The sequence below is a fragment of the Diospyros lotus genome, chromosome 6 (genome assembly GCF_014633365.1).
Source record: "Diospyros lotus cultivar Yz01 chromosome 6, ASM1463336v1, whole genome shotgun sequence".
Lineage (NCBI taxonomy): Eukaryota > Viridiplantae > Streptophyta > Magnoliopsida > Ericales > Ebenaceae > Diospyros > Diospyros lotus.
This window is the reverse complement of record NC_068343.1, coordinates 544,593-560,838: the sequence shown is the minus strand read 5'-3', so window position 1 is coordinate 560,838 and position 16,246 is coordinate 544,593. Positions and strand designations below refer to the sequence as shown.

The 16,246-nt window shown below is 34.9% G+C and overlaps 1 protein-coding gene and 2 non-coding genes across 3 annotated transcripts; 2 read left to right on the top strand and 1 right to left on the bottom strand.

The window, feature by feature from the left end:
* Positions 1 to 587: 587 nt before the first annotated feature.
* LOC127804724 (protein NUCLEAR FUSION DEFECTIVE 4-like) lies at positions 588 to 6,336 on the bottom strand. Its single transcript, XM_052341682.1, has 3 exons — positions 5,713 to 6,336; positions 1,904 to 2,847; positions 588 to 1,752 (listed from the first exon to the last, which is right to left on the bottom strand). The coding sequence occupies exons 1-3, from the start codon at positions 6,052 to 6,054 to the stop codon at positions 1,239 to 1,241; spliced, it is 1,800 nt and encodes a 599-aa protein (XP_052197642.1). The 5' UTR covers positions 6,055 to 6,336; the 3' UTR covers positions 588 to 1,238.
* A 5,447-nt stretch (positions 6,337 to 11,783) lies between these two features.
* On the top strand, positions 11,784 to 11,865 carry TRNAS-UGA (transfer RNA serine (anticodon UGA)). The gene has a single exon. It is a non-coding gene; the product is annotated as a tRNA-Ser (tRNA).
* A 3,994-nt stretch (positions 11,866 to 15,859) lies between these two features.
* Positions 15,860 to 15,940, top strand: TRNAL-AAG (transfer RNA leucine (anticodon AAG)). Its single transcript has one exon. It is a non-coding gene; the product is annotated as a tRNA-Leu (tRNA).
* The last annotated feature ends 306 nt before the right edge of the window (positions 15,941 to 16,246 follow it).

Genomic DNA, 16,246 nt, shown 5'->3' with positions numbered 1-16,246 from the left:
AGTCCTTTTCGCCTTCGACCTTCCTTTCATTATGCCTTTTGCTTCTCCGACGTGTGACTTGTGACCGACCCACTAGCGCCCTAGGGTGAGTTTCAGTTAGGGTTTTAATTTTTCAATTGTTTTACTATTGTTGTTAGAAGAATGCAGCTTATCCATTATCATTCACAATCCATTCAGTTTTTGGATTTTTTTTTTGGTTTTCGGGGTTCTTAATTTCTTTGATTTTGTTAGTTATTCGGTTATTTGGTTTTTTTCGGCTTATTTGGTCTATTAGTTTGTTCAATTTTGTTTAGTTTTTGTGTTTATTCAATTTAATCGGTCGATTCAATTTATATGATTTTAATTTGATTTTTTGATTTAATCAATCAATTTGATTCGATTTTGTAACCCATTTCGATTTGTTCAATTAGTGAATTTTGATCAATTCAGTAATCGAATTAATCGTTTGCACACTCTGACTTAAATGGCATTTATATATTATGTATCATATTAATGTAAATAAATAAAGAAGAGTGCCATTTTAAGTGTTAAAATTAAGTGTCCTGTAAGATGAACAATTTGGTATCACTAAAAAGAGGACCATAATGTACTCTGCATTGATGATATATATATGGGGAAAATGATGGATATATATATATATATATTCATACTTCCATTGCTCACAAGAGTTCTACTAAGTGACTTCAGTTACATGGCTCAAGGCCATGATGACCAAACACTTTCCCTCCTAAGAGGGTGTCACCATCAGGCGGTGAGATGCTGAGCTAAGAGCCCAAGACCCAAACTCTAATTGATTCTGAACACGAGATTTGATGCTAGAAATGCAAAAGCTCTGATGCTGGAGAAAATCTTGGTCGAAACAGCAAACGATATTTCCATCATGAATTGGTTTCAAAACTAGACTTTAACGACAAAATGTTACCCCCAAGAAAGTGTCCCAACTTTGACAACATACAACATTTCAACATTCAAAGCAGAAAATCTTACAGAACAACGAGGCACTGCACATTTACACGGCAATATATTGTAATGCCCCAGAAGCATGTCTGATTCTGATTCTCATTCTCTGGCGAGCTATTATGGAGTATGATTCCCCTCCATCTCTCCTCACAATAGTTTAAGAAACAATGGTTGGAAGCAGTGTGGAATGGCCGGCTGGCGGCTCCTTTGCCCTAAATATACTGATAATGCAATTCAAATCCAAAATGATTTTCTGAACTTGGTTCTCTTCCCACAAGTCAGGTACGAGATTTTCCATAAAGGTGGGCATAAACAATCTTGGTGCGATGGACAAGAATCAGACTTAAAACAACTGCAATGACGCAAAGTCCGGACATTATCATAGATGTCAGGAAGAAGCACACAGCACCTTCACATTTCAGTGGTTCATCCGCACCAAGGCTACCTAAAAATATTGATCCCAGATCCCATTGACGGTGAGGTTGATGGTGCTGATGGGCTTGCTTCTCGGCTTCACTGTCATATATAGTGCTGGCAATCAGGCCAGAGAAGATCAAGGAACCAGCAGGATTTGCCAGAGTGAGAAAGTTGTACAAAGCTCCGAACTTTTTCAAGCCAAACAATTCAGAGGCAGCAGCTGGCACGATTGCCCAGTGTGCGCCATACCCCAGTCCAATCAGCAGAGTACCAATGTACATTGCTCCAGGCCAACCCATGCCAACGAAGAAGTGCCCAAATACCATTATGGCTTGGGCAACAGCCATTGCCACTGGTCTTGGATAAGCATGGTCCCTATTCAAGAAATCAGAGGTTGAAGGTTGAATGAAATAGGAAAAGGAAAGATCCAGATTACAAATGATTTTTTTTTTTTTTTTTGTATTTTGCTTGGTATTACAAATGATGTTTAATCATCTATAATTGAGAAAGCGAAATGTTAACATACCTGACAATCATCTCAGAGAAATAACCTCCACCAACGCGGCCAAGAAAGTTCCAAATGCTAATCAATGAAACAAAGATATGAGTATTGTCATAACCTAAAGATTGGCTCATCTGACCCAAATTATCAATCACTGTCAAACCGGATCCAGACCCCAATAGAAGGGAGAAAAATATTAGCCAAAAGTCTGCCTTTATCAAAGCCTGCATCAAGGTGAAGTCCTCACCCCTATGTGGGCCCCTCCTCCTCTTGACCCTCACTGCTCCTTCTGCAGCTGCTTGAGCTAACTTTGTTTGCAGTAGGGCGATTCTCTTTTGCCTTTCTGAAGCTGGAAGAGACTGCACACCCTTTCGTCTCTCATCTTCCACCTCACTCTCCACCTCACTAAATATAACCTCATTTGCATCACGTTCAGATTTGCTGGCTTCTTGTTTCTGTGGTTCAATAAGAAGAGCTGCTTCTTCTGAATCTCTTGTCTCAGGGCAAATGCTCAAGGAGACAGGAATCAAAATAGGAACTATTAAGAGACCAAATAAAATGGCTGTGAAAATTATGATCACAGTGTGGCTCAAATCAATTAAATCTTCGAGAAGCATGACTGCCATCAAATAAGCAGCCAAAAGGAGGCACACACTATAGATAAATGAGAAACTCATCCCATCAGATGACCTAACTTGTTTATGACCTCCAACAGGCCTGACAATGAACATAAGGGCAATAACCACCATAGTTGGCCCAACTGCAACCATGAATATGAGTGATGCATGATCAGGGGAATGGATCACTGCATATATCTGAGTCAGAATTGCACCGCCTAACCCAGCAAATCCCTTTAATATTCCCACCACAGGGCCCCGGCTTTTTGGAAAATTTTGCACGCATGAGACCAATGCTACTGTGTTGAAGTATGTCTCACCGTTAGTCCCCACAAATATAAGAATGCACATCTGCACAATGCCACTACTTAGCAATCTCACAAAAGCAAGATGGTGAACAGCTAGCTGTAGAACTAGAAGTATCTGATAACTATATCAACCTTCTACCATGCTGGTCATCCAATCAATAATAATGGTATAGACAGATGTTGTTTTTGTTATAAGGGCCTTATAGAAAATACACCCATGGATAGAGATGATTGGCGAGCTAGAATTCTTGTAGTTGACCCCACCTAGTGGAATTAAGACTTGATATGTAGTTGTTGATAGATGTGTTTCTCTACAACAAGAGACATGCGTCAATAATTAAGTATGGCCTAGCTGTTTTGGCATCAATAATCAATTCTTGAGGTCAAACTGTAAATACCATGCTTATTTGTATATATGAGTTCATAATATGGAAGTGATGGAAACTGGCAAGTTTTACCTGCCTAGTGTTATAGAATCAGTTTAGGTCATGAAAATCAGACTTTCTTAAAAAGGCAAGAGGTAAGATTCCTATGTCAAAGCTAGTGTAAGTGAGAGTCATGCGGAAAGAAGTAAAAATCAAAGTTGAACTCTTCCTGTTTGCAAGGTTTTTGCATAGAAAACTGACAAAACAAAGAAATTCAATGCTTCGATTACAAGCTCTAGGGTGTCTGATAGACAATAAATTATCTTTCCAACCTATGTGTGGAACAACTTTTACTCCTCTCTTCCAGTGGAGGAAAAAAAAGCATGAATTTAGTCCTCCCAAACATAATGTTTAATACATTTGACCATTAATCATTGTTAAAAAAAGGAGTCGCTACAAAGAGCCCAAGTAAATATTACATAAAAAAAGAATAATAGCTATTAAAGCATAGGTCATTTATCACAAACTTCATACTGTGTCTTGTAGGTAAGATATAAAAAATTGTTTAAGTCAATGCTATAAAGGTTTTGCAATCCTGAAAGAAATTAGGATGGCCACTAGATAATTTCTTTCAGACCATCATTTGATTTTTTTCTTTTTTGTTTTTGGTTAACTGGATCATCATTTACCTGAAATATGTATATATAGAGAATCATCACCATGCAGTTTTGATCACACAAATGAGTCTTCCCCAACAAAATGTTAAATTTACAGGCTGAATTTAAAGGAAACTGTTTCCTACTGAATTGTGGAAGATGGTGTTGTAACCTCAAAACAGCGTATAATAATGGAATTTACTTAAACAAAATCCTATATGATATCTGAATTTTGTATATATATATATAGAGTGAGCCTTGGTAGGAACTATAAGGTTTCTGCTTCATGACTTTCAAGGTCACGAGTTAGAGTTGTGGAAACAGTCTCTTTGTCAAAAAAAGTAAGGTTGCATGCAAAAATAATGTTTCTGGACTCTCGCAAAGTAGAGAGCCTTGTTTATCAGGGACACCCTTTATCTGATGAATCTAGAAAAGATATGATTTGTTGATATTACTAACACTGTGCTAATACCAACACAGATATTTGTGCTCAGGTTTTTCTTATTTGTCCCTATTTCTTCTTCTCATATTGTACTTTAGCTGGAGAAAATAAGACGAGAACATTGTACACAGAAGCATTTCACTTTCTCTGGTACTTTAGAACATCAGTAAAAGTTCAACATTCTAGGGATCTAAACAATCCAATGAATGCTCTGACAGGTATACAGATTAAATAACCAACGAAAAGTTCCAACTCTGGTCAAACACCTGAGAAAAAGATTTACTCCTGATAAGGTGTTCAAAGAAAAGTTCAAAATATCAGTTCATTCCTGTACAGAACACCACTTTATACAATAAAAACCAAAAGGTTCATGATATGGCAACTTTGGGGCCTTCTACAGTACCCTTTGGGTGTCGGTACCCAAGGGGTGCAGTGCCAAAACAAGGGGGGGTGCGGCATAACATGAAGGGCTGTGGTGCATTTTGAGGTGTGTTCGCAGTGGGGGTGGGGGGTGGTTCCAATACCCCTTGGGTACCCTAGAATTCACCAGCGGCAAGTTGACTTGCTACAAATGAATATTTACCACAAGGAACGAATCCCATAATGCAAACTCAAATTCTAGCAAGAGGCAAAGTTTGTTCCTGATTACATAAATATTTGAGAAGATTTGGCCAAAAGAGCAAGCAGACACATATAGCACACCATGCTATCCACTAACTGAGTTCGCCAAATCTTGCAATCAATAGTAGCTCCAGGGATTTCGTTAAACATAATAAATAACAGAGAAAAGACATTTACGGGTAAGTTTTAGACCCTTTTTCACTGTAGTTTTGATTCATTCCAGGCATAATATTACAGAAGCATCAAAAGGATAATAAAGCAACATATTATGAACGAAAGATCCTGCAGCTAACTTCCTGGTCTTAACAGTAACCCGGAGGAAGTAAAGAAATTAGCAGAAGCACTCGAACAAGAAGGATAGTAAATAAAACTGACAACTGAATGCAGAAATTTCTGAAGACGAGGCACATGGTAGTTTATAAAATAGAAAACTCTTCTCCGAATCTAGAAAACAAAGAAGCAAGACCAATTATGAAATCTTATTATCTGCAAGGACCTTGTCTTTCGAGCTCCCTTGCGTGTTCAGATTATGTACTAAGAAGAGATCATTATTTCTCACCAAGATCAATACCAAAAGTTGGAATAAACAAGATTTCCTTATCGATAGAAGGTAAACGGTATTCTGCCAACTGAATTGAACTTACATCAAAGTCGTAAAGATTCAGATTAAATATATACATCTTGCCAGGCTAGCAACAAGCCAGATTGATACTAAATCTAACATGATATTCAAAAGATGGAATGACTCGCAAAATGAAAAAGAATAAAGAAGGGCCTCAAACGAAAGCCAGATACAGGAGAGAAATGTAATGGTTGATACTCACAGCCCACAAAGGCAAAGCCGGAACTCGGCCGGTGACGATCAGCCAAACCCAACCATAGCCAACAAAGTTTTGGGCAGCTCCAACAAGAAGAGCAGCCCATAAAGGCAAGACCTCGCACAAACTTCCAGCCAAGAACCCGACGCTGTCTCCGAGATCCTTGGCCACGCCCAGCCTCGCAATTTGCCTCTGATTGTAATTCAAAGACGTCTTTATCACAGGCGATATACTCCCAAACAAGTACCCAATCCCGGCGCATGATTGAATCCACATTGCCGCCACAAACACCAGCCATCTGTTATTGAAGAACGCCACCAACTTCTCCCGGAATCGACCCATCATCATCGAACTGGGAGAGGAGGATAAGGAAATTGATTTTGAAAGATCTGAAACAGGAACAGCTAATCCCAAGAGTTTCTCTGGCTTCTACCTTGCTGACTTTCCATATTTCGTGTCGTGGACAGAACAACCGGAGGAATGATATTGATGGCTGGACCAGCCGTCGATCAGATATGTAACGTACTTCACCCTGATGTTTGAGTTAATTATGGAATTGCCATTGATGCTGAGTGGACATCCACTGGTGGCTCCAGCAGGCGACGAAGAAAAATCACAGGAGAGAGAGAGAGAGAGAGAGAGGGACAATCAAGACGTACAAAACAAAAGTTTCTGAAAAATAGTAAAAATTTACATCTCAGGAAGGCCGTTCGTCATAGCCAGACGCCCAAATCTTATCAAACAAACAAAAACTGCCACATTAGACAAAATTGATGAGATATCGCTGGAAACCATTAGAATATATAGCTTATATATATATAATGATTATCCATAAGAAAAATATTTTAATGAGCATTCAAGTAGGAATACTTTAGAACTAGAATGAAATCTTATTGTGTCCACAATGTTTGTGAGGAATCTCCCTCCCTCCATAAATGCAAAGCAAACAAAACTCTTCTTTTTACGGCTGGCTTGACTGGGGACGTCATAATTGCTTGCTTGTTCTCTTTTCCGAATAAATGCAGCAACGTCTCGAATAAATTTATGCAACCAAATCATTTGTGCTTATTCTACTCCATTGCGTTTCGGCTTTCCTTTTTGAACAACACAGTCCAGTGGAAAAGAAAAGGGAAAAGAAGAACATCACTTGCCGATGGAGCCAGCACATGGGGACGGATTTCATTAACCACCACCGATTGCATCACATACTGTTGCGGTTAAACTAAAATTAGTAAAATGTCGATTTCATGCGATTAGATTCGATGAATTTTGAAATGGAATTTCCAAGAACCGATAGAAAAATCTCCGAAACCCTAAAGCTAAATACGATCAAGACTTTCTTACCATTACCAACCATCAATTGAAACATTAACCGGTGGGAGGAGGAGTCCCCACAGCTGAGAAGCAACAAATTGAGGTGTCATTGTCATGGCAAGGGATTCTTTCTTGGCTGCGATGATTAAACAAATGGCCATCGACAAGCCAAAAGCAGCTTGATTTAGGCCGGGCATCGGTTAATCTGTCAGCATCTTCGTTGATAAATTTATAAGGCCTCGTGTAAAATACGTTGCATCTGACCGAAAGGATCATGTCTGCTAATGTATATAAATAACGAAAATGTTATTTTGATATTAAATTTCATTTTTAATTAATATATTATATATTTATATATTAATGTGATACATAATATACGATAAGGGTAATTATTTATGGGTCTGAAAACTTTTTTTGTTTTTTGAATTCTAAGATTGCGTTATTTTTGTGTTTTAATTTTTAATTTTAAATTTATTTTAAATTTTCTATTTTAGTAATCTATTTTTAAAAAATTAGAAAACGTAAGAAATTTTGAGAATCTAAATTTTAATGATATTTAATTTAATAAATTATAATTATTTAATCTAGAGTTTGCAAATCTTAAGGTATGTTCAAATAAATCAATGGACTGCGAAAACCGATCCAACTGAACTAGACTGCATTGAACTAGCCAGTTTTTCAAAAGTGTCAATTCAAAACGGTTTGAAAATGTTCAAACCGCGCAATTCGCGATTCGAACATTTGACGGTTCGGTTCGATTCAAAATCAAATTGCCCAAAAAAGTTATATAATTAAAAAAATAAAATATATTAATATTATAAAACCCCATAAACCCACCCATCTAACCCTAATCGCCATTTTGCATATTTTCTCTACCCAACCCCTGTCGTCAGAGCACCCTCTCAACCTCTTCCATTTCGATCGCCAATCGACCCCAACCCCTCATCGTTGCAGCATCATCTGCTCTCCCATTTCGATGGCCGATCATCGATCGACCCCAACCCACCCCAGCCCTCCGCCATCGGAGCGCCATTTCCTCTCCCATTTCGATTACTGATCACCTCATTTTCTTCCTCATCCCATTGCCGGAGAGCTTGCACTGTCGTCGGAGCTTCGAGTTTCTTCAAATCGCCACACTTTAATCGCAATCGATATGTTGATGTTGCTCTCTCTCTCTCTCTCAGTATTATGTGTATGTTATTTTATTTAATCGCAATTGGTTATTGTGTGCTTTGTATCCAATAAACAAATTGTCAAACTTGTCTCAAGAATAGCTGCCAGAGCAATGAAATGACAAACTACGAAAATCGAACCGCATAATGTAGCGTGGTTCAGTGCGGTTTATCTACACCAAATTAAATCGCTCGATTTGATTATATATGAAAATCACATCTGCAGTTCGATGCATTAAACTGGCCAGACCAAACTGTGCACACCCCTAGCAAATCCTCAAGTCAGATATATAATATATTTGTATGTTATTTTTTGTAAAGCTTCTCGAGGAAGTTGGGTTTGAAGAAAAAGTTGTTACGCACCTTATTAGCAATTCGGCATATGAGAAAAATTCGGGACAGTAAAAATATAATTATTATTCTGCTCGATATATTTTAAATACAATCAAACATTCACCATACAAAAAATATTTGGGATATAATTAATTAGTGTTTAATATGTTTTAATTAGATAAATTCAGTAATAAAAGTTTGACATATTATATATAAATAATGCTTTAGACATATATTTTAATTCATGTATAAAATATATGCATATAATATATTTAAAAATATAATTTTAAAAATATATTATTTTAACTCGTATGTTACTATTATTTCTAGTAATCACCACAAATGGATTGTTTGAGCGCGGTGGTGGGGCAAACCTTAGCGTGGACGATGAGTCCCTAAGGGGGGTGCGTGTAGGCACCTTAGGCGAATCCCACATTAGCCATGCAAATGGGGGAGATTTGGGACCGGTTGTAAGGTCGCATAACAAGGATGTCATATGCTTAAGGGGGGAGAATGTAATACCCCAAGAGCCTAGAAAATAGTATATACCAAGGATAAGTAAGGAAGTAAACAACACCAGCTGGATACCTTTTGGGCTGAATGCAGGCAATGAACTCCCAAGTTAAGCGTGCTTGATTTGAAAAAATCCAAGGATGGGTGACCCCCTGAGAAGTTTATGTAGGACCATCAGGGTAAGTTGTTCCGATCCTTCATATCGCTCGATACGGGATGTTACAGCGGGAGACCCACTGTGAGAGACAGACCGCATAAGGGCAACAACGATTGTGGTCGATGATAACAGCGATGGAAAATGGCAAGAGTAGCAACGGCTGTTGCAACAGGTTGGCGAAAGCGAGTGACATGTGTGGCTAACAAAGAGGTGGTGACAGATCTGGCCTTTAAAAGAGGAAGAGAAGAAAGCGGTGGCGATGGTGATGGCTTGAAGAGAGAATAGAGGAAGAGAAAGTGAAAATGAATGTATTTTTCGTGTTTTGGAGGGTGAGTTTGTTTTGGCTGACAACAGTCAAAACAACAATTTTGTTGTTTTGGATTTTCTTACAATTTTGTTGTTTTGGATTTTCTTTGTAAATTTTTTGTTTGTTTTAGAAAATATTAAAGTAAACATATTTTTATTGTTTTAAAAAATTGAAAACTAAAAAAGAGCTAAAAACAAGAAAAAGAACACAACCTAAATTTTTTGTTGTTTTAAACATGCTTAAAATTATTCATTTAAACAGTTAGCCATCAAATGATACACACGTGTGCTAACATGACAGTTTTGTAACATCTCGTCAACAATCTCTCTCTCTTCGATGTCTCTTATATCTTATTCGATTGGATTGCGTAGGCTAGTTGGGTTAGACGTGTCATTAACGTGTTCGAGTCAATAATCACTCTGGCATCGTCCATGGGGATAAAAGATGTGGGCAATCTAAGGATAGTATTTCTTGTAGGAGATGCAGTTGAAGGAGACGCATGAGATGCGAGAGATAGAGGGGAAGTTAGGGAGATACCATCAAAGAGAAATAATGCTACAGAGATAGGAGAAGTCTTAGAGAGAGATAAGAGTGTGAGGGAGAGAACAAGTTGATGAGACATCAAAAAATTGTCACGTTAGTAAACGTGTGTATCATTTACTTGTTAGATGTTTAAACAAGTGATGTTACACAGTTAAGAACACATTTGAAATCACAAAAAAAATTATGATTTCATAAAATAAAAGTACAAAAGTTCAAAAGTATAAATATATTTTTAGGCTAAATTTAAAGACGTATTTAAAATCATGAAAAATTTAGAGTTAGAAACATAACTATACTTTTGGCCAATAATATACTAAATAAATGAATGCGTGATTATCTCCTAACCATGATTCACACGTAAATAAATAATGCTTAATTATTCACGACTTGTTATGATGAGAAGAAATAGCAAATCCGCGCAGTGCAGGACTACCGATCTACGCCTCTCATTTTCTTATTATTAATATTATTCTAATCCTCCTTTTTAAGCAACTTAATTAGCTTAGCGTCCTGATCCGAATAATTATAAGAATTGCTTCACCACTATATTAAGTTAATTATTTTATGTCAAGTATCATAACTATTTAATATTATTACGTGATCGGTCTATAATTTTTTAATATAAAAACCATAAATATTATGTATTATTTTTGTACGTTAATAATCATAATAACTAATTTTGGATCTTGAAGGTAACGGGGGGGGGGGGGTTGTGAATGACATCATCCCAAATGAGACGAGGTTGAATTAATAATATTGTCTTATTTAATCATTCAGTCTTATCTTTTCATATAAAAAATTAAATGTACAAAATTTAAGATATTGACAAGAGGAATAATAATTAAATAATAAAAATTACTGTACAAAACATATTTATTTATTTATTATTATTATATTTTTAATTTTTAATTTTTAAATATTTATAATAGTTAATTAAATGAATAAAATTTTAAAAATAAAATATAATAAATGTATTTTATTATTATTTAATTTAATTGTTACGTTTAAAATAATCATTAACAACCACGTTAGAATAGAATTGAAAGCGTTGTCAGCATCAGCAGGATAAACGTGCGTTGGCAATATTGATATTTTGTTGCTTTGGTCGGCGTGGGCGGGGCGGGGCGGTGGATGTGTCAAGGACAAGGAGGTATGTCCGTCTGCTTATTACTTGTGACTTATCCGACACCACACGTCGGTTTTTGTTATTCATAATAATGGTCTTCTCTTATCCCTCCTCTATTATTAATTAATTAATTCCAACCAAATGGGTGTTGAATTAATATAAAAGTTCAATCCTACTGGTTGTAACATAGTTCTAAAATATTGCATCGGATAAGATTATAAAAATATATAAATATGATGAATTTTTCAAATACAAATATCATAATTTAAATAACATATATAATCTCGTATAAAATATATCTCATTGATTATATATCATTTAAGCGCTAAAATTTTATCATTTTAATACCCTTTGAGCTAGCTTTTTAGATTTTCAATAAAAAATATTTTAGTCTCGCATGTTTTTTTATTTAGATACGTAATTTTTTTTGTTATTTTAATTATCTTTAATTTATTATTTTTTAAAAAAATTATTAAAATGTATAATGAGTCGAATTTGCAAAGGTATAATTAAAATGGGAAAAACGCGTGGGTGTTAAGAAGGGTGGGGACACGTGAATGTTGTTATAGATGTAGATAAGTATATCTACCAGGTAACTCTCAATGAGCACTCGTCGATATGTCCGAGTGGTTAAGGAGACAGACTTGAAATCTGTTGGGCTTCGCCCGCGCAGGTTCGAACCCTGCTGTCGACGATGATTGTGGTTTTTATTTATTTATATATTTTGTAATGAATCAACCACACTTTGGCACCCACCCTCTCCAGTCTTCTTGGATCGAGATCAGGCCCATCAAGCTAAGCTAAGCTAAGCCTGGCTCCAGAAGGCCTACATGAATATTTATTTTTGTTTGAATCATGTTAGCCCAAACCAAGTTAGGCTACTGCCTGTCATGACCGTGGAATACTCATTTTTGTCGTGCAATCTTAATTCATAATCACATGTTTAGTGATGATTGAGTTAATTTATCTAGGATAGGACCTTAATCTATCTGAATCTATATACACTACAAGAATTGAAAACAGAACATAATTACAACAGTTAGAGAGGAACTCCAAAAACTGGTATTAAGAAGATAGGGAATAAAATAGAATGAATTATTATTAGGAAAATTCTATTCACGATCACACTTTTACTCTTCACAATCATAACTAAAATAAATTTAATAATTACTCTTTACAACTACTATTATTACTTTTTTGTAGCCATTTATATTTCCAAATTACCCATTTATATCCCATACATCGCGTGCACAACCACAACACACACAAGTGCCGTCTCCTTATCTCCTCTGTAACTGGTCTGCTTTTCATCGGAGTTACCTTATCTCACCAAGTTTATATGTAATTTTTGAATTATATTTTACTCAGAAAGTTTAAACTTGGCGACCGGAGGCAAATAGTCCACATCCGAGCAAGGGAATTCTAAGGGCGAAGGTGATGGCCATGACCTTCGAACCCTAAGTTCGGATCGGTCACCGTCACCGAACCTGGAAATAGCATCACCTCCAAATCTTGGAATTCGGAGGCGCATGTCGCTTCTGAAACCCATGGTTCAGAGACAGCCAATGGCTCCAAAAGAGTATTTACATACGTGCAATCCTGCCATTTCCTGACAGGACAAAAGGGTTTGAATCGCAGAGCAGAGATCAAAATTGAAGGCCTTTGCTTGTGGGTCTGGCGTGGGAATCTGAGGAAGACATGGCTAAGAGCCGACGAGCATCTGGAACCAAGATTAAGGAAATGGAACCCCTTGCTTCATTCAGCCTGTTCCAGTCAAACCAATCATTATGCACAAAATGTTGAAGAACTTAATAAGCTGCTGTATTATTAATTAACGGAATTAATTAAACCTCCTTAATTATTTTCGATGCAAATATAAGAAAATTTTACTTTTGATCATCCATTGCTGGGATTCTTTCTACTTCGCCCACGGAGCTTTATTTAAATATCAACTTCCATTTAGATATATGTATGTATGTATGTATATATATGTCAGTTGGACAAATAGCAAACTTATATAAATGCACAATCTTGATAACATTATTAATTTTCTCTCCTCTGCATAATGCAAACCCATTTGCAACATTTCACCTAAATCAAGAAGAATTATTTGGTAAAGATCGATACACTGAATTCAGAGAGATGGAAGAACGTGTTGGAAGAACCTCAATATATTATATTGTCTCTAAGGGGCGTTTGGTACGGGATAAGTTTTTAAATTCTTGGCATTCATGATTCTTGAAAATGCTCATAAAAATCTTTAATTCTCAGGATTTATGCAATTTTATGTTTTGATAGATTTAAACATTCTAAAAAATATTGAGTATTTTTTTCTAAGAATCTTAGGTTGCGTTCTCTTTACTGTTTTCAAGTCATTTTTAGTTTTCAATTTTTTAAAATAATAAAAACGCGTTCTTTTTACTATTTTTAAAAATAAAAAAAATTATAAAGAAAACTTAAAACAACAAAAAGTTGTTTTGAGTGTTTTTAGCTAAAACAAACTCAAAACTCAAAACATATTTATTTATTCATATTTTATTATTGTAATGGAAAAAATATTACAAAATTCATTAACTTTAAAATGTATATATTTTTTTAATAATATATTAACATTAAATATTTATAATTTACTTAATAATCAAATTTATTGAATAAAATATTATTAAAAAAATATTTTCAAAATTTCAAAGAGAACGCGTTTTCTAATTTTCTGTTTTGAAAAATAGTTTTTCAAAATGATAAAGAGAACGCGTTTTCAATTTTCTAAAAATAGATTACCAAAACAAAAAACTAAAAATAAATTCAAAACTCAAAATTAAAAATTAAAAAGTAAAGAGAACGCAGTCTTATATTTCTATGTTTGGTTTAAATATGAAATTCATGTTCTTTTTCTAAAATTATCCTTATTTAATTTTTTATTTAAAAGTGATAAATTTTGTCTACTATATAAAATATTAGGACCCACAATATCTTTAGAAAATAAAAAAAATGTTATTTTTTATACATTATGTATATATATGCATGTTTATATATATAATATATATACATAATATATATATTTGTATGAATATCTATTTTAATATATATATAATATTTTATAATAAATAATATAAATATAGTATAATATATTTTTATATTTAATATATAAATATATATACATATATGTATATATAATATATTTAAATATATTACATATATATAATATGTTTGTGTGGGGTTATAAAAGGGTAATGGGTGTTTTAATTTTTTTATTTGTTAAAAACATTCCCAAGTTCATGAAAAACTTATATTTTTAACCCCCATGTAAATCTTTTTGTAGGAAAGTTAGTTAAAAATCATTTTCGAGAATCTTATTTCTCAGGATTCTTTTTATAAAAAAGTTGTACCAAACATGAGAATACAGATTCCCAACTTAACATTCCTAGGAATCTTAAAATTTCTCCTGTACCAAACGCACCCTAAGATCAAATGATTGATTTCCTGTTATAAGAAAAAATGAATGAAATAAAACATCAATTAAAATTTAAGGATTTTGCAAATGCTAAGATTCGTGAAATAGTATGCTTCTTGAAACAGAGGGTTCGGGAAACACCATGATTCTCGAATTCTAGAGTTCGAGAAGAGTGGCCTTTCCCGAATCCCCAAGTTCGGGAAGAGCCAACTTCCCCAATCAAGCGATTTAGGAATACATCAATTTCCCGAAACATGAGATTTGGGAAACTAGAGATTCTCTAACTCCATTATTCTGAATCCTCCAACACTCTTACAAACACACACTAATAATACATATAGATTTATTTACTTGTGCGTGATGTTTTTCTGAATAGTTGTTCTCTTTTTCGTCAAATTCTTCCTAGTTTGTTGTCAATATTTGAGTGTAGTAATCTATGATTAACTTTGATGAAAAATGGCTGGCTAGCTGATATTTTCAAAAAAAATAGATGAGTATGAGTGTAGGTGTGAAACCAGAAAAATGAGACCTCAGGAGAAAATAGCTTTTAGATGGCATGTATGAAATAATAAGTAATTATAATGATGAGTGAAAAAAATACAAAGTTTGATCAGTGAAAGAAAGAAAGTGCGATGCCAAGTGATTGGGTAATATGAATAGTTGGGCATAAAAAAATAAACGGTAAAATTAAATTTTTTACTTTAGACTATTTTATATCCTTATTTTTACCCTTTTAGCCCCTTATTTCCATATTCAAATGGTGATTCTAGAATCTTTTCGAATTTGTGCCCACAAATCACATCTATTCCTGTCATAGATATTTTGAAAAGTCATCTCAAATTGTGCCATGTTATTTGTCCAGAGATATCTCAAACAATCTACATCTAATTGTGTTTTGTTTTGTTTGAGTCATGATTCCATCATGTCCTATTTATTTGAATCATCTCATCTCATGTTAAATTACAATTTATTTAGTTGAATCTGTTCCTTCCCTCATTGAAAATATTGCGAAATTAAGTGTTTATATTTAACATGAGAAAGTAAATCTCATAGATGAACATTTAGAAAGTCTATCTTAAATCTATATTGAAAAAATGGGTCATTGGATCGCGGTGCCTATATATCCTTATAATAATAATAATAATAATCTACGAGACCTGGATGATCTCATCTGTCAACGGTAACTTCTTGTGATGCCGAAATACTATGGGCCTTAACAAGAAGCATAAACGTATAGGTGGAGATGGCCGAGTTGGTCTAAGGCGCCAGATTAAGGTTCTGGTCCGAAAGGGCGTGGGTTCAAATCCCACTCTCCACAAATAATGCATATTTACTTCCGTTTTTGTTGTCCCCTCCCTGCTGGACGCTCTTAATAACTGAGGCCCATTAGTTTTGTCCCCCTATGGGCCGGCTGGCTGTGTGGCCCGCTCTAATAACTTAAGTTACAAACAAACTCAGGCCTATTATCAGTAATATTAGAGGTCAGGTCCATTGGTTATTCTTTTCCCCTTTGGTCAGGTCTGGAGGTACTAGTAGTCTGTCTATATCGTGAAATTTTATTTTTGGGTGAAGTCTTTTAGTGCAGAATTGAGATGAAGAGAATTTAATTACATTAATATATATT

Bases quoted from the DNA above. Each gene is read 5' to 3' on its own strand.
- LOC127804724 (XM_052341682.1), bottom strand. From the start codon at position 6,054: ATGATGATGGGTCGATTCCGGGAGAAGTTGGTGGCGTTCTTCAATAAC. The intron at 2,848-5,712 runs GTGAGTATCAAC...GGCATTGTGCAG, and splicing joins CGGCTTTGCCTTTGTGGGCT to ATGTGCATTCTTATATTTGT. The intron at 1,753-1,903 runs GTATGTTAACAT...TTTCTTGAATAG, and splicing joins TTCTCTGAGATGATTGTCAG to GGACCATGCTTATCCAAGAC.